Raw genomic sequence first — 27,520 nt, forward strand, 5'->3', positions numbered from 1 at the left:
AGCACTAGTATTATCACAGAATATAGGAATGCAACCAACTTCAATGCCAAAGTCTACTAGCTGCTGTTTGATCCATAACAATTGAGCACAACAAGAGGCAGCAACAACATACTCAGCTTCAGCAATAGATAAGGCCACTGAATTTTGTTTTTTAGTAGCCCATGACACTAGACATGAACCAAGGAAGTGTGCCATACCTGAAGTGCTCTTCCTATCCACTAGGAAACCTGTATAATCAACATCAACATATCCTACTAGATTGAAATTACTACCTTTGGGGTACCAAAGACACAGATCAGTGGTGCCTTTTAGATATCTGTCAGTCAAGTGAGACTCTTTTGGATTTGCCTGAAAACGAGCACAATGCCCTACACTGAAAACAATGTCAGGTCTGATGGCAGTAAAATACAAGAGTGAACATATCATTACCCTATACAACTTTTGATCAACTGATGAACCAGGTTCATCAATGTCTAATTTAGTGGCAGTTGCAATGGGTGTGTCTATTTCTTTTGATTCTTCCATTTTAAACTTTTTGATAAGCTCTTTTGCATACTTCTGCTGATGGATCATGGTTCCATTAGGGATTTTTTGATCTGCAAGCCTAAGAAGAAGTTAAGCTCACCCATTATACTCATTTCAAACTCAATCCCCATTAATTTTGCAAAGTCCTTACTTAGCTTATCAGTGGTGGCCCCAAAGATTATGTCATCAACATATATTTGTACCACAAGGAGATCCGTACCTTTTTCCCTTAAGAATAAGGTACTATCAATTTTACCTCTTTTGTAACCATGCTCCAGTAGGAATTTGGACAGTCGTTCATACCATGCTCTTGGGGCCTACTTGAGTCCATAAAGAGGCTTGTCTAACTTGTACATATGCTCAGGACATTCTTTGCTCTCAAACCCTGGAGGTTGTTTTACAAACACTTCTTCTTTCAGATAGCCATTCAGGAAGGCACTTTTGACATCCATCTAATGAAGAGTGAATTCCATGTGTGCTGTAAAGGCTATGAGGAGTCTGATAGCCTCTAGTCTTGTAACTGGAGCAAAAGTCTCATCATAATCTATGCCTTCCTATTGACTGTAACCTTGGACCACCAGTCTTGCCTTGTTTCTTGTAACTATTCCATCTTCATCAAGTTTGTTTCTGAAGACCCATTTTGTACCAATAATGATCTGTCCTTAGGTCTTGGAACTAGATGCCAAACTTGACTTCTCTCAAACTGATTGATTTTATCTTGAATTGAATTTACCCAATCTGCATCCTGCAAAGCCTCATTAACATTTTTAGGTTCAATAAGAGATAAAAAGGCATCAAAAGCACACAGATTCTTTAATTGTGATCTAGTTTTGACTCCAGATGTTGGATCAGTGATAATGTTCTCAATAGGATGAGAACTTTGATACTTGTGAGGTTTTACAACCAACTGATTTATGCTAGATGTTTTTCCCATGTTCTGTTGCTGAGGAACAGGGTCATGAACAGGTTCTTTTAGGGGATTTATTTCAATTTCTCTTTGATCAGTTCCCCTTGTCAGGTTGCCCTAGATGGAAGAACCTGTTCCATCACCTGTTCCTTCTTTTGGTGCCACTTTGACTTGCAGTGAGGCTTCAGTCAAATCCTTTACCAATCCAATGGCTTCATATTCATGTTACTGTCTCTCAGAAAGAATGTTAGTTTCATCAAATACTACATGTACACTTTCTTCTACACACAAAGTTCTTTTATTGAACACTTTATATGCTTTGCTATATGTAGAATATCCCAAGAATACTCCCACATCACTTCTGGGATCAAACTTACCTAGGGAGTCTTTCCATTATTGTGCACAAAGCACTTGCATCCAAATGCCCTAAGATGGGATATATTTGGTTTCTCCCTTTAAGTAACTCACAGGGAGTCTTCTCTACAAGAGGTCTAGTCATGCATCTATTGATAATGTAACATGCAGTGTTTACAGCCTCTGCCCAGGCCATGGGGCAGTTTACTAGAAAGAAGCATAGTCCTAGCCATGTCTTCAAGAGTCCTGTTCTTTCTTTCAACTACTCCATTTTGTTGAGGGGTCCTAGGGGCAGAGAAGTTATGAACTATACCATTTTCATCACAAAATTCAGCAAACTTAGTATTTTCAAATTCAGTTCCATAATCAGACCTAATTTATGCAAGTTGATTTCCTAATTGTTTTTGAGTTTTTCTAACAAAGGTAGTGAACATGTCAAATTCTTCATCTTTAGATGTTAGAAATATTACCCAGGTAAATCTATAATAATCATCAACAAGTACCATTACATATTTCTTTCCTCCTCTACTCATGGTTCTTATTAGACCACAGAGATCCATATGGACCAGTTCCAACGACTTGGTTGTTCTTACCATTTTCTTGCTTTTGAAAGATGATCTTACCTGCTTCCCCCTTGCAAAGGCCTCACAAACTTTGTCTTCTTTGAACTTGATGTTGGGTAACCCTATTACCAAGTCCTTAGAAACCAATTTGTTTAGCTGATTCAGACTGACATGACCAAGTCTTTTGTTCCACAAGAGGGGGTCATTATCCAGCACACTTAGGCAGGTTAGTTCATTTTCTGAGAGAGAGTAGACAAATCTACAATGTAAATATTGTTAACTCTTTTTCTCTGCAAAACAATCTTGTCAGTGGTAAGGTTAATCACAAAGCATTTAGTAGAGGTAAATGCTACAAGGTTACCTCTGTCAAATAGTTGTGACACACTGATCAGGCTGTATTTCAAGCCATCTATCAAATAGACATTCTCAATGGAGTGAGAGTCTGTCTTACCCACCTTTCCAACCCCAATGATCTCACCTTTCTTCCCATTTCCAAAGGAGACATTGCCTCCCCTTAAATCCTCAAGTGAAAGGAACTGGTTCTTGCTTCCAGTCATATGTTTTGAGCAGCCACTATCCATGTACCATATTTGGCTACTTCCCTTGCTTGGACCTGCAAAAAGAAATCAGGGGTTAGTCTTAGGAACCCAAACTAGTTTGGGTCCCTTTCTATGGGCAAAGGGATAAATCAAATTCCTTCTAGTCCAACCGGGCAGCCTATTTTTTTCTTGAACAAAAGTTTTGTTCTTTTGACTGGCCTTTTCTTTTGCATTACATTCATTTTTGTAATGACCAGTCTCTCCACAATGTGTGCAAATTTTGTTCTCAGGAAGAGTGAAGTACTTGCTTTTAGGATCCCACTTAGGTGCTTGAGTCCCACTTAGATGTTGGGTAACCCTATTACCAAGTCCTTAGAAACCAATTTGTTTAGCTGATTCAGACTGACATGACCAAGTCTTTTGTTCCACAAGAGGGGGTCATTATCCAGCACACTTAGGCAGGTTAGTTCATTTTCTGAGAGAGAGTAGACAAATCTACAATGTAAATATTGTTAACTCTTTTTCTCTGCAAAACAATCTTGTCAGTGGTAAGGTTAATCACAAAGCATTTAGTAGAGGTAAATGCTACAAGGTTACCTCTGTCACATAGTTGTGACACACTGATCAGGCTGTATTTCAAGCCATCTATCAAATAGACATTCTCAATGGAGTGAGAGTCTGTCTTACCCACCTTTCCAACCCCAATGATCTCACCTTTCTTCCCATTTCCAAAGGAGAAATTGCCTCCCCTTAAGTCCTCAAGTGAAAGGAACTGGTTCTTGCTTCCAGTCATATGTTTTGAGCAGCCACTATCCATGTACCATATTTGGCTACTTCCCTTACTTGGACCTGCAAAAAGAAATCAGGGGTTAGTCTTAGGAACCCAAACTAGTTTGGGTCCCTTTCTATGGGCAAAGGGATAAATCAAATTCCTTCTAGTCCACCCGGGCAACCTATTTGTTTCTTGAACAAAAGTTTTGTTCTTTTGACTGGCCTTTTCTTTTGCATTACATTCATTTTTGTAATGACCAGTCTCGCCACAATGTGTGCAAATTTTGTTCTCAGGAAGAGTGAAGTACTTGCTTTTAGGATCCCACTTAGGTGCTTGAGTCCCACTTAGATGTTGGGTAACCCTATTACCAAGTCCTTAGAAACCAATTTGTTTAGCTAATTCAGACTGACATGACCAAGTCTTTTGTTCCACAAGAGGGGGTCATTATCCAGCACACTTAGGCAGGTTAGTTCATTTTCTGAGAGAGAGTAGACAAATCTACAATGTAAATATTGTTAACTCTTTTTCTCTGCAAAACAATCTTGTCAGTGGTAAGGTTAATCACAAAGCATTTAGTAGAGGTAAATGCTACAAGGTTACCTCTGTCACATAGTTGTGACACACTGATCAGGCTGTATTTCAAGCCATCTATCAAATAGACATTCTCAATGGAGTGAGAGTCTGTCTTACCCACCTTTCCAACCCCAATGATCTCACCTTTCTTCCTATTTCCAAAGGAGACATTGCCTCCCCTTAAGTCCTCAAGTGAAAGGAACTGGTTCTTGCTACCAGTCATATGTTTTGAGCAGCCACTATCCATGTACCATATTTGGCTACTTCCCTTACTTGGACCTGCAAAAAGAAATCAGGGTTAATCTTAGGAACCCAAACTAGTTTGGGTCCCTTTCTATGGGAAAAGGGATAAATCAAATTCCTTCTAGTCCACCCGGGCAGCCTATTTTTTTCTTGAACAAAAGTTTTGTTCTTTTGACTGGCCTTTTCTTTTGCATTACATTCATTTTTGTAATGACCAGTCTCGCCACAATGTGTGCAAATTTTGTTCTCAGGAAGAGTGAAGTACTTGCTTTTAGGATCCCACTTAGGTGCTTGAGTCCCACTTAGATGTTGGGTAACCCTATTACCAAGTCCTTAGAAACCAATTTGTTTAGCTGATTCAGACTGACATGACCAAGTCTTTTGTTCCACAAGAGGGGGTCATTATCCAGCACACTTAGGCAGGTTAGTTCATTTTCTGAGAGAGAGTAGACAAATCTACAATGTAAATATTGTTAACTCTTTTTCTCTGCAAAACAATCTTGTCAGTGGTAAGGTTAATCACAAAGCATTTAGTAGAGGTAAATGCTACAAGGTTACCTCTGTCACATAGTTGTGACACACTGATCAGGCTGTATTTCAAGCCATCTATCAAATAGACATTCTCAATGGAGTGAGAGTCTGTCTTACCCACCTTTCCAACCCCAATGATCTCACCTTTCTTCCCATTTCCAAAGGAGACATTGCCTCCCCTTAAGTCCTCAAGTGAAAGGAACTGGTTCTTGCTTCCAGTCATATGTTTTGAGCAGCCACTATCCATGTACCATATTTGGCTACTTCCCTTACTTGGACCTGCAAAAAGAAATCAGGGGTTAGTCTTAGGAACCCAAACTAGTTTGGGTCCCTTTCTATGGGCAAAGGGATAAATCAAATTCCTTCTAGTCCACCCGGGCAGCCTATTTTTTTCTTGAACAAAAGTTTTGTTCTTTTGACTGGCCTTTTCTTTTGCATTACATTCATTTTTGTAATGACCAGTCTCGCCACAATGTGTGCAAATTTTGTTCTCAGGAAGAGTGAAGTACTTGCTTTTAGGATCCCACTTAGGTGCTTGAGTCCCATAACCAAGTCCTCTTTTGTTACTACTGTGATATTCTTGTAGCCAAGAGAGTTCAGTAGAAGTCTTGTTCCATTTGCAAGTTCTGTCTAGTTCATGTTTTACCTTCCCTAGATCTTCTTTTAATACTCTTATCTGCTCATCTTTCCTGTACAGCTCATCCTTCATTTTTCTTAAGTTTTCTTCTAGGGTGAGATGTGTGTGATCAGTTTTTTTCTTTCCTGTTCCTAGTTTCAATTTTAAGTTCTCAGACCTAAGTTCTAGGACACTAGTGTCAAGTTCAAGAACCTGGTTCTTCAACTCAATATTTTCACTTTCACTCTCATTAGCCCTAGACTCTAGATTTTTGCACTTGGCTTTTAGGATCATACATTCCCTAGACAGCTCTTTGTTCTCATTGTTAATTATCTCAGAATCATCAATAAAGTCTAGCAGCAGCTCAGACAACCTTTCTTTAGACAAGAATTTAATCTTGTCTTTGAGATGAAGAGTACTTACCTCTTATTCATCATCTGATTCTCTGATGGCCATAAATGCTTGTTCATCTCTAACTTCATCTTCTGAGTCCTCATTTGATGTTTCTCCCCAAGAAGCAACCATATCCTTTGTTGATCCTTTGTTCCTTTTTGGTTGAACCTATTCCTTCTTCCTGTTCCTTCGTTCAGCCCTTTCCTTCTTCCACTCAATTTCCCATTGAGGGCAATTCTTGATCATGTGATCAGTCTTACCACACCTGTAGCAACCCTCATTGGTCTGTTTCTCAGGAGCCCTTGGTTTGTTGAAGGTTGTACCTCTTGAAGAACCTTTTCCTCTCATCAGGTACTTTTTGAAATCTCTTGTGATCATAGCCATTTCATCATCCTCCAGATATGAACCTTCAACAATTCTGAGAGCCAGACTTCTTTCCTTCTTTGGTGCATCCATTTTCATGGTTTGCCTTCTCAGTTCATAGGCAATAAGGTTTCCAATTATTTTATCCATATTGAGGGTAGCAATGTTCTTTGATTCTTGAATAGCAGTGATTTTGCTTCCCCAAGAGACTGGCAGAACCCTTGTCAAAATCTTCTCAACTTTGTCTTCTTCAAGAATAATCCTTCCAAGAGACTTAAGTTGATTTGTCAATATGGTGAACCTTGTATACATCTCTTGGATGGTTTTTCCTTCCTTCATGATGAAATTCTCATACTGAGAATATAACTGTGTTCCTCTGGACCTCTTCACTTGAGGTGTTCCTTCATGAGCCACTTGCAAAGTGTCCTAGATTTCCTTAGCAGTGGTACAACTTTGAATTCTACTGTACTCATCTGAACCTAGTCCACACACAAGCCATTTCTTATCCTTAGCATTCTTCTCCCACTTCTTCAGGTCTTCAGCAGTGCAGTCAGCTCTTGTCTTTGGCACATCCACTCCTTCAACATTCTTCTTAGTAGTTGCTAGAGGACCATCAGTGACTATTCCCATATTTCATAGTCTTCTCCTATGATGTGATCCCTCATCCTGTTATTCCACCAAAAATAGTATTGACCATTGAAAAGTGGAGGCCTAGCAGTGGATTGGCCTTCCCAGTTCCCAGGTAGTGCACTCATGTTGATCTTTTCCTAAGGTGTTAGCCTCTTCAAGGATAACCCGCTCTGATACCAATTGATGTTCTAAACGTCAATACCACACAAGACGGGGGGGGGGGGGGTGATTTGTGTGGTACCCAATTTTCGCTCTAGAAGAACTAGGTTCTTCTAAATGTTCTAACTACTACTGTTTGTGGAATAAAAAGTACATAAAATAAAGAACACAAAGATTTTTATGTGGAAAGCACCTGGCTCAAAAGGTGAATAAACCACGACCTACTACTCAATAGGATTTTCCCAAACTTCCACTAAAATCACTGAGCCGAAACAACATTTACAAAAACTCTTTGTAAACCTAAGGATTAACTCTAATCCCTTGTAGCACACAACCTCAACTGTTACGATAACTTCAAGTTAGCTTATAACTTGAACACTCAAAGTACCTAATACAATTGCTTCTATGAAAGTTGAAAGGTACAACTTTAAACCACCTACTACAATTGAACTAGAATAAGAAAAAACACAATGGAACTGGTTCTTCTATCTCGTTTAAGTAGCTTCAGGAGTGCACACTCAAATTTCACATAAATTGCTTACAAAATCGCCTTGCTCTTTTACTTTCAATTTAGTTTAACTTCTGCATTTGTGCAATACCTGAAAAAGAGAACAATTACTATTATTTAATAGGTTAGAAATCAAAGTTTGATTGGGATTCAATTTCTGATCTTCTATCGTAGTTGAGTCCTTAAAGATATCAAACATTAACACTCTCTTTATCCGGATTGTGTTCTTTTCATATAAGGAGACTTTCTCCCCTTATAAAATATGCAACATTTTCGATCAGATCAGGAGATATTGCTTCTTGATTAGTAGGACTTATTTCCTTCACGTGCATCTCACATGTATAGGTTGATCATGATAGTGCTTCACAAGATGGACCTGGTCCATGACTGAGTTCATTTGTCATTCTTCAAAACTTCACCTATTCTTGGGCCAACAAGAATGCTCTAGAGAGAACCAGAGATAGAGAGACAGATAGAGAGACCGGTTGAGAGAGAAATAAGGGGGGGGGGGAATGAGAGATGAGAGGTAGTCATTAGGGTTTAATTTTGGTAGGGGCTGATCTAGACTGTGGATTCAAATAATTAACAGCTCAGATAGAATGGGGATTGGGCTGGGTAGGATAGGGTATTGAGTCGGGTGATTTTAACGGATTGGGCCTGGGGTATGGTGGGTTATTTAATTGGGTTTGGGGTTGGTTTAATTGGGTTATAATTGAAATAAAAATGGCTAATTGTTAAATACCCATCAAAATTAAATAAATTATTAATAAAAATAGATATAATTAGATAAATTGAAATTAAAGCTAAATAGGTGAAATTAAGGTAATTAACTAATATTTAAAATATAAAATGACCGATTATTGAATTAAAATAGCATAAAGTGTACAATTAGGCTATAATTGCAAAATTATTGTAATTATAACTAAGCAATGCCAAGTTGGCTAATTTGTGAAATAATTAAATCCTAATAGGATTAAAAATGATATATTGTGCTAAGAAATACTTTGAAATTACTTGTAATGTAATTTATGAATAATTATTGGATATAAAATACAGAATAAATTAGAAAATAAATTGATAATAATATGGAAAATTATGGAAAAATATCAATTATTATAAAAAGTGATTTTGAAGGTATATGCAAATTTAAAAATAGTTTGAGGAAAAATTGGGTATCAGTACTCTTTTCAAACAGGAAGAAGCTTGGGGAGCACTTTTCAAGAGGGATTTTCAGAGGAGTTCATTGAGGTAAGGTCTTTGGTCCCTAAACTCGTTATTGAAATGATTTTTATCAATTTAAGCATGAAAAATTAAGGAAACGCAGTGGTAAATTAGGGGTTAGGGCTTGACTAATTAGAGACCTTTGAGTGATGATTTGAGGGACCATTGAGGTCCAATTTTGTTACTTTTGGTATGACTGAACTCGTGGGAGTGTGAGGAATCTGGAAATGTAAATTTTACCTAATTTTGAGACTTGGGCTCGAGGGACATTTTGGTCATTTTACCTAATTTCACGCAGTAGCTTAGAGTTTCTTTGTAGAATTAGTTACTTGAAGTGTTATTTACATTATGAAATTGAATTGAATAGATTTGGGCCATTTGGAGATGAGTACTTGTGGCAAGAGCGTGGTTTCAGATTGATTTGCACTAGTTCGAGGTTAGTGGCTTGCCTAACCTTGTGTGGGGGACCTTCCCCTTAGGATTTGGTATTATTGTTAGTTGAATTGCCTTGTACGTGAGGTGACGAGTGTGTCCTTGTGCTAATTGTTGAAAATATGGTTTTTATTAAGTAATTACTAGTATGTTTACTTCCCTGTTTATCTTGGGCATGGACTGGTTATTGCCCCATTATGCTATTTTTGATTGTCACGCTAAAACAGTGACGCTGGCTATGCTAGGTGTACTGCTTGTTGATTGGAGGGGTACTTTAGATCATACTCCGAGTATAGTTATTTCTTTTCTTAAAGATCAGCGTATGGTTGAGAAGGGGTGTGACGCGTATTTAACCTATGTGAAAGATGTCAGTATTGATACCCCTTCAACTGATTCAGTCCCAGTAGAATGAGATTTTCCCGATGTGTTTCCAGCTAATCTTCCGGGCATGGCGTCGGATAGAGATATTGATTTTGGAATTGATCTGTTGCCAGGCACTCAGCCCATTTCTATTCCCCCGTATCGTATGGCTCCTCCTAAGTTGAAGGAGTTGAAGGATCAGTTACAGGAATTTTTTAATAAGGGTTTTATTCGGCCCAGTGTATAACCTTGGGGTGCTCCTGTCTTGTTTGTGAAGGAAAAGGATAGTTCTATGCATATGTGTATGGATTATCGCCAGTTGAACAAAGTTACAGTGAAGAACCATTATCATTTGCCTCGTATTGATGATCTATTTGACCAGCTTCAGGGTGCACGAGTATTTTCTAAGATTGACTTGCGCTCAGGTTACCATCAGTTGAAGATTCAGGAACTAGTTATCGCGAAGACTACTTTCAAGACTGTTATGGTCATTACGAGTTCCTTGTTATGTCATTTGGGCTGACCAATTCCCCAGCAACCTTTATGCATTTGATGCAAAGTATGTTCCGGCCGTATCTAGACTCGTTTCTCATTGTCTTTATTGATGATATTCTGGTGTAAGACTGGAGTCGGGAAGATCATGAGTAGCACCCGAGGACTGTGCTTCAGACTCTAAGAGAGAAGAAGTTATATGCTAGGTTCTCAAAATGTGAATTTTGGTTGGATTCTGTGGCATTCCTAGGCCACGTGGTATCGAGTGAGGGTATTCAAGTGGATCCAAAGAAAATAGAGGCCGTGCAGCGTTGGCCCAGACCATCCTCAGCTACATAGGTCTGTAGTTTCCTTAGCTTGGCGGGTTACTACCATCATTTCGTTGAGGGTTTTCATCGATTGCAGCCCCTATGACCAGACTGACCTAGAAGGGTGCTCTGTTCCAGTGGACGGAAGAGTGTGAGGTGAGCTTTCAAAAGCTCAAGACAGTTTTGACTACAGCCCCAATTTTGATACTGCCTATAGGTTCGGGGTCTTATACAGTCTATTGTAATGCCTCGAGGATTGGCCTCGAAGCGATGTTGATGCAAGACGGTATGGTAATTGCCTACGCATCCAGATAGTTGAAGGTTCATGAGAAGAATTATCCGGTCCACTACCTTAAGTTAGCTGCTACTATTCACACCCTAAAGATCTGATGTCATTATTTGAATGGTGTCCCTTGTGAAATTTATACTAATCATTGGAGCTTGTAGCACCTGTTCAAGCAAAAGGATCTAAATTTGCACCAGAGGAGGTGGTTAGAGTTGCTGAAGAACTATGATATCACTATTTTGTATCACTCATGCAAGGCCAATATGGTAGCCGATGCCTTGAGTTGCTGGGCAGAGAGTTTGGGAGCTTGGCTTATTTACCAGCATCGGAGAGGCCTATGGTGATGGATGTTCAGGCCTTAGCCAACCAGTTTATAAGATTGGATCTTTCAGAGCCTATTCGGGTTCTAGCTTGCGTGGTTTCTCGGTTTTCCTTATTTGATCATATCAGGGAGCATCAGTATGATGACCCTCATTTGCTTGTCCTCAAAGATAAGGTTCAACATGGTGATGCCAAAGATGTGACTATTGGTGATGACGGTGTATTGAGGATGCAGAGTCGGATTTGTGTACCCAATGTTGATGGGCTTCAGGAGTTGATTCTGGAGAAGGCCCATAGTTCGCGGTATTCCATTCATCCGGGTTCTGCGAAGATGTATCAGGATTTGAGATAGCACAACTGGTGGAGGCGGATGAAGAAAGATATAGTTGGATTTGTAGATCGATACCTTAACTGTCAGTAGGTGAAGTATGAGTATCAGAGACCGGGTGGGTTGCTTCAGCAGATAGAGATTCCAGAGTGGAAGTGGGAGTGGATCACCATGGACTTTGTAGTTGGGCTCCCACGGACTTTGAGAAAATTCGACGCTATTTGTGTGATTGTGGATCGACAGACCAAGTCCGCGCACTTCATTCCTGTGTGTACTACCTATTCTTCGAAGCATCTAGCAAAGATTTATATCCAGGAGATTGTTTGTCTGTATGGTATTCTAGTTTCCATCATTTTAGATAGAGGTACTCAGCTCATATCATGGTTCTGGAGGGCCGTTCAACATGAGTTGAGTACTCGGGTGGAGTTGAGTACATCATTTCACCCTCAGACGGACGGACAATCCGAGCACACTATTCTGATTCTTGAGGATATGCTCCGTGCGTGTGGGATTGAGTTTGGAAGGTCTTGGAATCAGTTCTTGCCATTGGCGGATTTTGCTTACAACAACAGCTATCAGTCCAACATTCAGATGGAACCGTATGCGGCCTTCTATGGTAGGCAGTGTAGGTCCCCGGTGGGTTGGTTTGAGCCGAGTGAGGCTAGATTATTGGGCACAAACTTTTTATAAGATGCTTTGGAGAAGGTTAAGGTGATTCATCATAGATTCCGTATAGCCCAGTCCAGATAGAAGAGCTATGCAGACCAGAAGGTTTGTGGTGTTTCCTATATGGTTGGAGAGCGGGTTCTGCTTCGTGTTTCGCCTATGAAGGGCGTTATGAGATTTGGGAATATAGGAAAGTTGAGTCCAAGGTTTATTGGTCCTTTTGAGATATTGCGGCATGTTGGGGAGTTTGCTTATAAGCTTGCCTTACCTCCCAGCTTGGAAGGAGTTCATCTGGTATTTCTTGTTTCAATGCTCCGGAGGTATCACGGTGATCCTTCGCATGTGTTGGGTTTCAGTTTAGTCCAGTTGGACAAGGATATATCTTATATTGAGGAGTCGGTGACAATATTGGACATGTTGGTTAGAAAGCTGAGGTGGAAGAACATTGCATCAGTAAAGGTTCAGTGGTAGGGTCAGCTGGTTGAGGAGGCTACTTGGAAGACCGAGCAGGATATGCACAGCCGTTACCCTCATCTTTTCACTAATTCAGGTATGTCCCTATGCTCGTTCGAGGACGAACGAATGTTTAAGTGTAGGAGGATGTGATGACCTGGCCAGTCGTCTTAAGAATTAATGCCCCGATCCCCTATTAACTGCTTTCCCCATGTTTATTTTTGCTATTTTGATTTTCCAGAATGTTCGGTTTTGAGTTTCGGAGAGTTTTGGGACACTTAGTCCCTAAATGAGAGATTAAGTGTTGGAAATTTGACCATCGTCGGAACAGTGTAAAGACGGCCTCGGAATGGAATTCCGTCAGTTTCGTTAGCTCCGTTGAGTGATTTCAGGCGTAGGGGCGTGATCGGATAGATGTAATTGGGACTATAGGACGGTATCCTAGAAGGTACGCCGGTTGTTATCTCTATGTTGAGTTGTATTTCCTTTCCGTGATTATTTTGTCTCTGTTCTAGTTGCCGTTGTTCTTTCTATTCTATGTTGTTTCTTACTGTTACACTTAATTATACTGTCTTATTCTACACTATTAGAACTTATATTTTATTTAACCTCAGTAGGGCCCTGACCTTCCTCGTCACTACCCGATCGAGGTTAGGCTTGACACTTACTGAGTACCGCTGTGGTGTACTCATGCCCTTTCTATGCATGTTTATCATGTGCAGATCCAGGTACTTCGACTCAGAGTTACCATCCTTGAGGCGGGGCGACCCTTTGGAGACTTCGAGGTGTATCTGCCTCGTCCGCAGACCGAGGAGTCTATATCCATTCTCTCTTGTAGTTATAGCCCTTCTGTATTTACCTTGTTTTAGACTATTTTGGAGTTAGAGCACTATGTAGTATTCTTAGTTTGTGATTTATAGGTTTCTGGGTTTTGGGAATATGTCTTGGTTTTTGAGAGTTAAATATTGTGTATGCCGAGCGACACTTTTTAACTCTATTTTATTACTCTATTTCTGTTTTAAATTATTTTCTTCCGCATATTGGTTTGTTTTTCCGCATTATTAGGCTTACCTAGTTGTAGGGACTAGGTGCCATCACGATGGCTCACGGAGGGCGAACCAGGGTCGTGACAAGTTGGTATTAGAGCTCTATGTTCATAGGAGTCATGGATCACAAGCCGGTGTATTAGAGTCTCGTTGATCGGTATGGAGACATCTGTACTTATCTACAAGAGGCTATGTAATTGTTAGTAAAATTCCACTTTATTTGATTTCCTTGTCGTGAGATATTTTGATATCACAATTCTAAACTTCTGTCTTCTATTTTCTCACAGATGGTGAGGACACGCGCTACCCGAGATGATCAGGGACCCACGCCCCCTAGTGTAGTCGTCAGAGGCTAGGGACGGGGTAGAGGCTGAGGACGCGCACGTGGTGCAGCCAGAGCACCTGCACGAGCTGCCACCGACGTACTACCAGCAGTTCCAGCCGGAGTCCAGGCACCTGATATGCGTACTGCTACTACGACTCCAACTCTTCAGGAGACTCTAGCACAGTTCATGAGCATGTACACCACTTTGGCTCAAGCAGGGTTGCTTCCCCTTGTTGCAACTACGTCTCAGGCTGGGGGAGGAGCACAAACTCCCACCGCCCACACTCTTGAGCAGCGAGTGCATGTTGAGCAGGTCAATGAGATTATTCCTATACAGCCTGCGGTCCAAGATCAGTCCGAGGATAGGGTAGCGACTTCCAAGGATGAGCAGCTGAGGCTTGAGAGGTTTAAGAAGAACAAGCCTCCTGTATTCAGTGGTCTAGCATCAGATGATGCTCTAGGATTTCTAGATGAGTGTTACTGCATTCTTCGTACCATGGGTATACAGGATTGAGCAGGGTTTCCTTCACTACTTTCTAACTTCGAGGAGCTGCCTATGAGTGGTGGCGCACCTATGAGTTAGACAGTATGGATGAGGCTGCTTCACTGACTTAGACTTGGTTTTTGGATCTGTTCCTGAGGGAATATGTTCCTCAGAGCCTCAAAGATGTATGGCGCGCAGAGTTTGAGCATTTGCGCCAGGGTGCTATGACTGTCTTAGAGTATACTGTCCGTTAAACTAGTTTGGCTAGACATGCACCAGCCTTGGTTTCTACTTTTCGTGAGAGGGTTCGCCGGTTTATTAAGGGCCTTATTCCCAACATCAGGTCTAGCATGGCTCGTGAGTTGGAGATGGATATTTTTTTATTAACAGGTGGTGAGGATTGCTAGGAGGATTGAGGGTACGCATGCTAGGGATAGAGAGGAGAGGGAGGCCAGGAAAGCCAATAAGCCTCGAGAGTCGGTCCATTATTTTGGTTCCCGTGCCCCAACTGTAGGTCGTCATGGTAGGGGTTATATGAGTCGCCCTGTTCGTTTAGCTCTTCTAGCAGTCAGTGGTATCCCAGTTCCTCCTAGACTGAGCCTTATTATGCACCTCTGGTATCTAGCGCGCCTCCTGCGCAGGGTGCTTTCAGAGGTCAGTCCAGCAGACCTGCCTGGAGCCAGTCACAACCACCACATCCTCCTAGAGCTTGTTTTGAGTATGGTGACACACTCCATATGGTGAGGGATTGACTTGGGAGGAGTGCACCTCCACATGCTTCTCAGCCACTACATGCCCATCAGTGTTCTCAGGCTATGGTTACAACTCCAGTTGCTACCCCACCTGCTCAGCCAACCAGAGATGGAGGTCGGGGAGGTAGAGGTCGCCCTAAAGGGGGAGGCCAGGCCAGATATTATGCCCTTACTGCCCGTACCGAGGTTGTTTCCTCCGATTCTATCATCACAGGTACTATATTGGTTTGTCATTGAGATACATCGGTTCTATTCGATCCAGGCTCCACTCACCCTTATGTGTATTCTTATTTTGCTCTGCATTTGGGTGTACCTCGGGATTCTTTGAGTTTCCCTATTTATGTTTCTACTCATGTGGGAGATTCTCTTATTGTGGACTGCATTTATCAATCGTGTTTGGTTGCTCTTAGTGGTTTTGAGACCATATTATTGTTGCTCAGCCTGGTAGATTTTAATATTATCTTGGGCATAGACTGGTTGTCGCCACATTATGCTATTCTTGATTGTCACGCCAAAACCGTGATGCTGACTATGCTAGGTGTACCGCATGTTGAGTGGAGGGGTACTTTAGATCACACTCCCATTAGAGTTATTTCTTTTCTTAAAGCTCAGCGTATGGTTGATAAGGGGTATGACACGTATTTAGCCTATGTAAGGGATGTCAGTATTGATACCCCTTCAGTTGATTCAGTCCCATAGTAGGGGATTTTCCCGATGTGTTTCCAGCTGATCTTCCAGGCATGCTGTTGGAAAGAGATATTGATTTTGGCATTGATCTGTTGCCAGGCACTCAGCCCATTTCTATTCCTCCATATCGTATGGCTCCTTCTGAGTTGAAGGAGTTGAAGGATCAGTTACAGGAATAGCTTGTTAAGGGTTTTATTGGGCCCAATGTATCACCTTGGGGTGCTCCGGTCTTGTTTTTGAATAAAAAGGATGGTTTTATGCGTACGTGTATCGATTATCTATAGTTGAATAAAGTTACAGTGAATAACCGTTATCCTTTGCCTCGTATTGATGATTTGTTTGACCAGCTTTAGGGCGCACAAGTGTTTTCTAAGATTGACTTGTGCTCAGGTTACCATCAGTTGAAGATTCAGGAACCAGATATCTCGAAGACTACTTTCAGGACTCGGTATGGTCATTACGAGTTCCTTGTTATGTCATTTGGGATGACCAATGCCCCAGCAACCTTTATGTATTTAATGCACAGTAATTTCCGGCCGTATTTAGACTCCTTCGTCATTGTCTTTATTTATGATATTCTGGTGTATGATCGGAGTCGGGAAGATCATGAGCAACACCTGAGGACTGTGCTTTAGACATTGAGAGAGAAGAAGTTATATGCTAAGTTCTCGAAATGTGAGTTTTGGTTAGATTCCATGGCCTTCCTAGGCCACGTGGTAATGAGTGAGGGTATTCAGGTAGATCCGAAGAAAATAGAGGTCGTGTAGAGTTCGCCCAGACCATCGTTTTATTGAGGGTTTTATTGATTGCATCCCCTATGACCAGACTGACCCAGAAAGGTGCTCCGTTCCAGTGGACGGAAGAGTGTGAGGCAAGCTTTCAGAAGCTCAAGACATCTTTGACTACAGCCCCAATTTTGATACTGCCTACAAGTTTGGGGTTCTATTGTGATGCCTCGAGGATTGGCCTCGGAGCGGTGTTGATGCAGGACGGTAGGGTGATTGCCTACGCATCTAGACAATTGAAGGTACATGAGAAGAATTATCCAGTCCACAACCTTGAGTTAGCTGCCATTGTTCACACCCTTAAGATCTGGCGTCATTATTTGTATGGTGTCCCTTGTGAGATTTATACTGATCATCGGAGCTTGCAACACCTGTTCAAGCAAAAGGATCTAAATTTGCGCCAGAGGAGGTGGTTAGAGTTTCTAAAAGACTATGATATCACTATTTTGTATCACCCAGGAAAGGCCAATGTGGTAGCCGATGCCTTGAGTCGTTGGGCAAAGAGTTTGGGGAGCTTGGCTTATTTACCAGCATCGGAGAGGCCTATGGCGATGGATGTTCAGGACTTAGCCAGCCAGTTTGTGAGATTGGATATTTCAGAGCCTAGTCGGGTTCTAGCTTGCGTGGTTTCTCGGTCTTCCTTATTTGATCGTATCAGGGAGCATCAGTATGATGACCCTCATTTGCTTGTCCTCAAAGATAAGGTTCAACATGGTGACGCCAAAGATGTGACTATTGGTGATGATGGTGTATTGAGGATGCAGAGTTGGATTTGTGTACCCAATGTTGATGGGCTTCGGGAGTTGATTTCGGAGGAAGCCCATAGTTCGCGGTATTCCATTCATCTAGGTGCCTTGAAGATGTATCAGGATTTGATATAGCACTACTGGTGGAGGAAGATGAAGAAAGATATAGTTGGATTTGTAGCTCGGTGCCTTAATTGTCAGCGGGTGAAGTATGAGCATCAAAGACCAGGTGGGTTGCTTCAGCAGATAGAGATTCCGGAGTGAAAGTGGGAACGGATCACCATGGACTTTGTAGTTGGGCTCCCACGGACTTTGATAAAATTCGACGCTATTTGTATGATTGTGGATCAACTGACCAAGTCCGCGCACTTTATTCTTGTGTGTAATACCTATTCTTCGAAGCGTCTAGCGGAGATTTATATCCGAGAGATTGTTCGTTTGCATGGTATTCCAGTTTCCATCATTTTAGATAGAGGTATCAGTTCACATCACGGTTCTAGAGGTCCGTTCAGCATGAGTTGGGTACTCGGGTGAAGTTGAGTACAACATTTCACCCTCAGACGGACGGACAATCCGAGCACGCTATTCAGATTCTTGAGGATATGTTCCGTGCGTGTGTGATTGAGTTCGAAGGGTCTTAGGATCAATTCTTGCCACTGGCAGAGTTTGCTTACAACAATAGCTATTAGTCCAGCATTCAGATGGCACCGTATGAGGCCATATATGGTAGGCGGTGTAGGTCCCCGGTAGATTGGTTTGAGCCAGGTGAGGCCAGATTATTGGGCACAGACTTGGTACAGGATGCTTTGGAGAAGGTTAAGGTGATTTAGGATAGACTCCGTACAGTCCAGTACAGACAGAAAAACTACATGGACCGGAAGGTTCTTGATGTTTCCTATATGGTTGGAGAGCGGGTTCTGCTTCGAGTTTCACCTATGAAGGGCTTTATGAGATTTTGGAAGAGAGGAAAGTTGAGTTCGAGGTTTATTGGTCCTTTTGAGATATTGCGGCGTGTTCGGGAGGTTGCTTATGAGCTTGCCTTTGCTCCCAGCATGGCAGGAGTTCATCCGGTATTTCATGTTTCGATCCAGAGGTATCATAGTAATCCGTCGCACGTGTTGGGTTTCAGTTAAGTCCAGTTGGACAAGGATCTATCTTATATTGAGGAGCCGGTGACAATATTGGACAGGCAGGTTAGAAAGCTGAGGTCGAAGAATATTGCATCAGTAAAGATTCAGTGGCGGGGAAGAGGCGACCTGGGCGAACGAGCAGGATATGCGCAGCCGTTACCCTCATCTTTTCACTACTTCAGGAATGTCCCTATGCTCGTTCGAGGACGAACGAATATTTAAGTGTAGGAGGATGTGACGACCCGACCTGTCGTCTTAAGAATTAACGCCCCGATCCCCTAATAACTTCGTTCCCTGTGTTTATTTCTGCTATTTTGATTTGCCGTGATGTTCGGTTTTGAGTTTCGGAGAGTTTTGGGACATTTAGTCCCTAAATGAGAGTTTAAGTGTTGGAAATTTGACCGTACTCGGACTAGTGTGAAGACGGCCTCGGAATGGAATACCGTCGATTTCTTAGCTCCATTGAGTGATTTCGGGCTTAGGGGCGTGATCAGATAGTGTTTTGGAGGTCCGTAGCTAATTTAGGCTTGAAATGTCGAAAGTCAAATTTTTTGAAGTTTCCGGTTTGATAGTGAGATTTTGATCTGAGGGTCGGAATGGGATTTTGGAAGTTGGAGTAGCTCCGTAGTGTTGAATGTGACGTGTGTGCAAAATTTCAGGTCATTCGGACAAGGTTTGATAGACTTTTTGATCAAAAGCGTATTTTTAGAGTTTTGAAAATTTTAGGCTTGAATCCGTGGTTGATTCATCGTTTTGATGTTGTTTAAGTATTTTAAGGATTGGTATAAGTTTGGACAGTGGTATTAGACTTGTTGGTTCCTTTTGTTGAGATATCGGGGGACTCGGGATGATTTCAGATGGTTGGCGGAATGATTTTGGAGTTGCAGCTTCAGCTAGTTTTCTGTCATAACCGCACCTGCGAGTGTGGGACCGCAGGTGCGGAGCTGCAGAAACGGCATTTAGCATTACAGAAGCAGAAATGGGGAGGTTCCGCAGGAGTCGCAGAAGCGGTAGAATTTCCACAGGAGCGGTATCGCATCTGCGGATGGGGAGTCGCAGATGCGGAAGCTCGTCTTTAAGTGAAAAGTCGTAGATGCGACCATGTCCTCGCAGAAGTGGGACCGCAGATGCGGTCCCAGGGCCGCAGAAGTAGAATAACTGGGCAGAAATATATAAATTTTTGCCTTCGCGAAATTTAGCCATTTTCACCTCTTTTCAAACGGGAAGAAGCTTGGGGAGCACCTTTCAAGAGGGATTTTCAGAGGAGTTCATTGGGGTTAGGTATTTGGTCCCTAAACTCGTTATTGGAATGATTTTTATCAATTTAAGCATGAAAAATTAAGAAAAATCAGTGGTAAATTGGGGGTTAGGGCTTGACTAATTAGAGACCTTTGAGTGATGATTTGAGGGACCATTTGAGGTCCAATTTTGGTACTTTTTGTATGACTGAACTCATGAGAGTGTGAAGATTCTGGAAATATAAATTTTACTTGATTCCGAGATGTGGGCCTGAGGGGCATTTTGGTTATTTTACCTAATTTCGTGCATTGGCTTAGAATTTCTTTGTAGAATTAGTTACTTGAAGTGTTATTTACATTATGAAATTGAATTGAATAGATTTGGGTCATTTGGAGTCCAGTACTCGTGGTAAGAGCATGGTTTCGGATTGATTTGAGCTGGTTCAAGCTAAGTGGCTTGCCTAACCTTGTGTGGGGGACCTTCCCCTTAGGATTGGTATTATTGGTAATTGAAATGCCTTGTACGTGAGGTGACGAGTGTGTACTTGTACTAATTGTTGAAAATCCGATTTTCATTAAGTAATTACTAGTATGTTTCCTTCCCTGTTTATATTACTTGCACTTTAAGCCTGTTGTTAGCATAGGAAAGCATGTCTAAGTGATTTAATTGCTTTATTTGCTCAGACTCCTTTACCTGAATTTTGTGCAGCATGCTAGACTAGAATTACTTGTTTGCCTTAATATGAAATTGATATTTACTGAATAATTTCCTGTTGCTGATGTGTATTTACATTGGGACTACGGATGTGGGATTCCGATAGATCCCCCTTGTCTGTTTATTTGGGACTATGGATGTGGGATTCCGGTAGATCCCTCTGCACAGTTATATGGAACTACGGGACTGCATCCGGTAGATTCCCCCAGTATTGGGTATTTATATTTGGGACTACGGACCGAGATTCCGGTAAATCCCCGCGAACTGATAGTTGGACTACAGGACGGGATCCCAGGAGATCCTTCAGATATATATGATGGACTATGGGACGGTATCTCGGGAGATCCACTGGATAGATGTAATTGGGACTAAAGGACGGTATTCTGGAAGGTACCCCAGTTGTTATCTCTGTGTTGAGTTGTATTTCCTTTCCGTGATTATTTTGTCTCTATTCTAGTTGTTGTTCTTCTTTCTATTCTATGTTATTTATTACCGTTGCACTTAATTATACTGTCTTATTCTACACTATAAGACCTTATATTTTATTTAACCTCAGTAGGGCCTTGACCTTCCTCGTCACTACCCGACCGAGGTTAGGCTTGGCACTTACTGAGTATTGCTGTGGTGTACTCATTCCCTTTCTGCACATATTTTTCATGTGCAGATCCAGGTACTTCGACTCAGATTTTCCATCCTTGAGGCGAGGCGACCCTTTGGTGTAAGGCCCTATGAAAATTTCTACTCAAAACCCGAAAGCTCTTAGTGCCAAGTTAGGTATATATGTTAGAGATTCAGACCCTTTGGATTGATCTGTGCATTAAAAGGTTAAGGAACAATATTTCCAGAAAAGTGCGTTTATGCGGTCCATTATGTGATCGCAGAATAGCTATGCGGACCGCATAGTCGCCACCGAGTCAGATAGTTTGATGGTTAATTTGAGGTCAACTATGCGGCCAATTATGCGATCGCATAATCAATATGCCGGCTGCATAGTCGTCGCAAAATCCCCTTGGAATTTTTGTGAAGGGCAGTTCTGCGGTGCATTATGCGACCGCAGAATATGTGTGCGGGCCGCATTTCTGTCGCATACTGGGGCAGTTTGTTCAGGTTTTGGGGCCATTTTTGCGGTCCATTCTGCGGGCCGCATGTCCATTATGCAATCGCATATGCGATTACAGATTGTGTCGGGGCTCCTATTTTCTAACTTTTAAAACCCGACCCCATCCCATTAAAAACACCCCTTTAGACAGCTTTTAAGACATTCTTCTACAAAAAAAAAGTGAGAGAGGAAGTTCTAGAGAGAGAGGGTGATCTTCATCAAATCTCCACTCAATTCTTGCCTAAACCCTTGAAGATTATCAAATAAAATTTGCTAGGCCTTCACCCCAAGAGGTAAGAACTTGAGCCCTAACCTTTAGTTTCGAAATTCACACTAGAATGAGTAATTAGCTTGGGGTTCATGGGTATAAGAATGCATTTTCTTGCATGCATAAAAGATAATAGGGTATGAGGAGGCTGTGAACTAAAAAGATAGCAATTGGGGTGTAAAATGATAGAAATCTCTCACCAAGGGTCCTAAAATCACTGTGCACACTTAGTGCTTGATAATTTACTTAAATGAGCTAGAATCTAATTCATGTCTCTAATTATTGGTTCAACTTGTAACTTTCATAAAAATAGATCGAAGTTGCTAGGAAATTCTAGAATTTATTATAAGGATTTAAGGGAAGCTCTATTGAGTTATGTATGGCTAAAACCCCCTCCTCTTAGAAATTAAGCCTCCATGGTGCCCGTGCAAATGTTGTAAGTCCGAAATTTGATTGATGTAGTACTTGTTATATAAAATAAATTGATGTTGTGAAAATGTATGTAGAAGGTGCTTCTCCATGTATTTAATGTGTTATTCTTTGCAAATTGAGGATGTGTGGAGAAAATGAGCTATGTGGTAAATGCCTAAATATCAAGTCAAGGTTACAATGTGATTAATATGCCGAACTAGATGAATTCCTCTCTATGCCTATAACTTAAATTGGTTTTGTATGTGCCTATGATCCTAAATGGCAAGGTTAATGTTGGAAATGGGAATAATATGAAACATGGGAATGTGGTAATTGTGCCCCCAAGTGCAATGAACTAATACAAATGAAACCAAAGATTGATGTGAGATGATTAACTGAAATAAGTAACGTCTTGGTGAGACATCTTAGCCGATCGGGCCGTGATCGGACGCCATGTTATACACACATGGTGGTAATGTATTGATAGTTGAAACTGGAAAGTGAGGATGAAATAAGGGTAATGTCTTGGTAAAACGGCTTAGCCGATCGGGCCGTGATTAGACTCTGCTCAAGGAAGCAGTGGTATTGTGGATGATGATGCAACAATATGGAATGCCCCAACCTAAAATTTCAGAAACTATGTGAACTTTTTATATTGCTGACATGGTGCTTGTTTGAAGCTTTGTAGTCCTAATGATTTCTTTTTATTCTTGTATGGTTGTTCTTTCTAATAGGATGGTGTTTAGTTATGTATACTAGTACTATTCAATGGTATTAACGTCCCTTTTGCCGGGGGCGCTACATTTTTGAATGAATGTAGGTGGCTCCATAGCGGACAGTGCCGATCATGCGTAGCGGAGAATCCTCCTCTCAAAGTCTTGGTGACCCCCCCTTCTCCTCCAATGGCTTATGTTGTACATCTTTTGTTGTTGACTTTCACTTTTGAGGTATAGCCGGGGCCTTGTTGCCGGTGTTTTCATAATTGTCTTTTGTATTCTTAAAGGCTCCGTAGACGTTTGTGTGGGTTATGTTCAGATGTCGGATGTGACAATGTACTGTTTAGTAATTCTAAACTCTAGTTCTTCTAAACTATAACTGTATGAAATCTTAAAAACTTAACCACGACTTAAGGTTCGTGATATGAAAATGAATTAACAATGTTGAATGTACGATTTTGCTATTGTCTAAATAAACGAAAACATGGTTTTCTTATTCGTATTGAGTTAGGTAGAAAATGTTAAAAAGACTTGCTTAGTTGGGTTCACTCGATTGAGCGCCGGTCGCGCCTCCCGAGGTTGGGGCTTGACATTCGGAGACTTCGAGGTATATCTGCCACGTCCGCAGACCAAAGAGTCTCTCTCCATTCTCTCTTGTAGTTAGAACCCTTCTGTATTTACCTTGTTTTAGACTATGTTGGAGTTAGAGAACTATGTAGTATCCTTAGTTTGTGATTCATGGGTTTTCGGGTTTTGGGAATATGTATTGGTTTTTGAGAGCTAAATATTGTGTATACCGAGCGACACTTTTGAACGCTGTTTTATTACTCTATTTCTATTTTAATTTGTTTTCTTCAGCAAATTGGTTTGTTTTTTTGCATTATTAGGTTTACCTAGTTGTAGGGACTAGTTGCCGTCACAATGGTTCACGAAGGGCGAGCCGGGGTCGTGATAGTAAGAAAGTAAAATCATTTTTTTGATATCCTGGATGAGTTATGATTGGTATATTTGGCATATGTGTGCATAAAATATTTCTCAATTTTTGGTTTATGCTTTCATGCCTTACGTAATTACTAGATTGGACATTCGATAAATAGTTTTGTTCTCTAGTTAGAGGTTGTAATTAAGTGAAATATGACAGTATTTTGTGTGGGTTTTCTATTATTGGTATATCTTTTAAGCTATGATCTGTATTCCACTATAAAATAATTTTATGTGCTACATTGATGTTCACCCATGAAATAAGAATTTTAAGAGTAATAAATAGTTACCACTGAAGTGGTTTGTTTATTTGAACTCATGAAAAATTCTTAATAAGTTTATACATGTATAATTATATCGATTCATGTATTGAGCATTATCATTAATAAGTAGGATCCATCAAAATGGTCAATTTATTTGAGTCACTTAAATCTATTTAATGGAACATGTGAAAGTTATCCTTGATAAATCTACACTATTGGTGGAGGTTTTAACGAGATAAAGAGTTTTTCTTTGGCTAGTAGTGACACCAACTTAATTCGTGAGAAGAGATATTGGGATTTTTCTCAAATAGAGAGATATAACATTTTGGGTTCTCGTGTGTTCAATGAGAGAATAATTTGTTGCATGTGGGAGGTATTATGTATCTTAGAAATATGAAGAATATAACGTATGCCTTAAGCTCATAGGATAATTATAAGGGGATTGAAAACAAAGATCATATTATTTTTAATTCATGAAACTGGCTAAAATGATTATTCTCCAAATTTGGTCACATGTTTGGTTGTCATAAATTTGACGAACTCCAAATGACCCGATATTTAGCAGGTTCATCAGAAACAATCAGTTAAGGAGAAATCACTGCTATGCAGTGTATTGCATCATATTTTGATGATTTGGGATCGTTTAAAAGAGTTTTTGTGACGACCCGGCCAATTATCTCATGATTTACCGCTCCGTTTCCTCCATTTCTGTTTGTTATTGCCTTGTTTAACTGTATTTTGTGTTACCGGGTTGGTTGGCTCAGGTTCGGAAAGGTTTTGGTAAGGGTTGAGACACTTAGTCTCTTTTGAAGAAGCTTAAGTTGGAGAAGTCAACTGGATGTTGACTTACATGTTAAAGGGCTTGGATGTAAGTTCTGATGGGTTGGACAGCTTTGGGAGGTGATTTGGGACTTAGGAGCGTGATAGGAATGTGTTTTGGGGGTCCGGAGTAGATTTAGCCTTGAATTGGCGAAATTGGAATTTTGGCCTTTTCCGGTTGATAGGTGAGATTTTGATATAGGGGTCGGAATGGAATTCCGGGAGTTGCAATAATTCCGTTGTATCATTTGGGATATGTGTGCAAAAGTTTAGGTCATTTGGACGTGGATTGGTAGACTTTTAAATCAAAAGCGTAATTTAGAAGATTTTGAAATTCTTAGGCTTGAATCCGATGCGCATTTGGTGTTTTGATGTTATTTTGAGCGTTCTGAAGATTGGAACACCTTTGAATGATGTCATGAGATATGTTGGCATGTTTGGTTGATGTCCCGGGGGCCTCGAGTGAGTTTCAGGTGGTCAATCAGACCATTTCTTGTTGTGAAAGATTGCAGAAAAACTGCTGTGCATGTTACAGACAATTGGCCTTCGCATTCGCGAGTATGTTAGCAGGTGAGGCTAAAGATTTGGCCTTCGCGTTTGCGAGGGAGGTCCCGCGTTTGCGAAGGGCTGGGCCATTGATCTACACGTTCGCTATAAGTGGAGCCGCATTCGCGAAGGTTGGAGTCACGAAGCATCACCTTCGCGAGAGGTCAGACGCGTTCGCTAAGGAGGAAAAATTAGTAAACTTAAGTTTGTGCTTCGCGAACGTGAGGCTTTGACCGCGTTCGCGAAGAAGGATTTGAATGCCTAGGTAGAATGTTTAAATAGCCATTGTCCGCAATTTTAGGGCTAACTTTCACCATTTTTGGGCGATTTTGAAGATTTTTGAAGAGGATTGAAGAGGGATTCAAGGGGGAACACTTGGAGGTAAGATTTATGGACTTAATACTCGATCCTAATGTGAATTGTACCTAATTAATTATGGAATTTAAGCCTAATATTGAAGAACTAGGGCTTGTAATTGGAGACCTAAAATTTGGGATTTGAGGGGTCGTTTGCGGTTGGATCTTGATGCTTTTGATATGGATGAACTCGGGGAGTGATAAGGAATCTATTGATGTATTTTCTATCGGAATCCGAGACGTGGGCCCGAGGGTCAGGTTTGGCCAATTTCGGGAGTTGTGTTGTAATTTTATTTCTTTCTGGTGGGTTTTGTTCCCTTAGCATATTTTGATGGTTTTGCACTGATTTTGGTTAGATTTGGAGCATCCGGAGGTTGATTCAAGAGGCAAAGGCATCGCGGGCTAGAGATTGGACTGGTTAGAGGTGAGTAATGATTGTAAATGTTATCTTGAGGGTATGAAACCTCGATTTCACATCGTTGTGCTATATTGAGGTGACACACACCCTAGATGATGAACGTGGGGTCAATCACCATTGGGGGTTGTGACTTAGTCCATCTTGAATGACTGTTTTACCGCGTATTTGATTCAAAACTATTTGCTATCATCATGTTTTTAGGCTGAATGCCATATTTGGGCCTCGTGCCAACTATTTGGACCCTTAGGGGATTTTTACTAATATTTCCTCACTGTTTTGACTTTATACTTGTATTCAGTCATCTTTATTCTATTGTTTTCATAATTCAGCCATGTTTACTCCGTTTTAACACATTAAATGATATTTTAAATGATATTTTGCGCTGAGCATCATGTTTTACTGTTGCCCGAGTGGCTTATGAGATTCTGACTGAGTAAGGCCAATGACCTGTGTTGTGAGGATACACTGATTTATGATTATGAGGCTGAGGGACCGAGATTTTATGCCACGAGGTGGCTTGTTGATATGAGGCCGAGAGCCTACTGATTATGCCAAGAGATGGCTTGATATTGTGCTTGGGCCGTAAGGGGCCCCTCTCAGAGTCTGCTGTTGTTCCATGATATTGCCCGAGGGGCTGATTTTATGTGTTTATCTATTTTAGCTACTTTTCATTTAATTAGTTAATTGATAAAAGGTGTTTTAAAGAAGCTTATTCTAAACTAAGGTGTCTTCATATGTTTTCACAGTTTCATTGCTTTTACTGGTTTTATACTGCTTCTTTATAGCATGTTGATGTGCTTTTACGTGATTTTTTATCTCTCAACCTTCATTTATTTTCATTAATCACTGAGTTGGAGCACTCACTTTACTCCCTGCACCCCGTGTGAAGATTCAAGCGCTTCAGGTCCTACTTGCGAGGATTGAGAGCTTCCAGCAGATTTCGGAGTTCACTAGGTAGCTGCTCGGTGTTCGCAGCCCAGTGCTTATCCCCTTATCTTATTTTCCTCTTGTTTTAGTTCTGTTATAGACTATGTAGACTCTTGCTGTTTTAAATCGGTTAGTAGATGCTCATGACTGGTGACACCCCGATGTTGGGCTATGTCTATTCCGCAATTGTACTGTTTCACCTTATTTCGGGATTATTGTTATGTTAAAAACTTAATTTGTATTATTTTATTTGATTAAAATGAAT

The 27,520-nt window shown here is 41.0% G+C and overlaps 1 protein-coding gene across 1 annotated transcript; it reads left to right on the plus strand.

Moving 5' to 3' along the window:
• Window positions 1-12,213: 12,213 nt before the first annotated feature.
• Window positions 12,214-12,561, plus strand: LOC138889750 (uncharacterized). Its single transcript, XM_070173086.1, has one exon. The coding sequence runs from the start codon at window positions 12,214-12,216 to the stop codon at window positions 12,559-12,561; it is 348 nt and encodes a 115-aa protein (XP_070029187.1).
• The last annotated feature ends 14,959 nt before the right edge of the window (window positions 12,562-27,520 follow it).

Source organism: Nicotiana sylvestris, chromosome 4, assembly GCF_000393655.2.
Source record: "Nicotiana sylvestris chromosome 4, ASM39365v2, whole genome shotgun sequence".
Lineage (NCBI taxonomy): Eukaryota > Viridiplantae > Streptophyta > Magnoliopsida > Solanales > Solanaceae > Nicotiana > Nicotiana sylvestris.

Coding starts and splice junctions, on each gene's coding strand:
- LOC138889750 (XM_070173086.1), top strand. CDS start 12,214: ATGGTTGGAGAGCGGGTTCTGCTTCGTGTTTCGCCTATGAAGGGCGTT.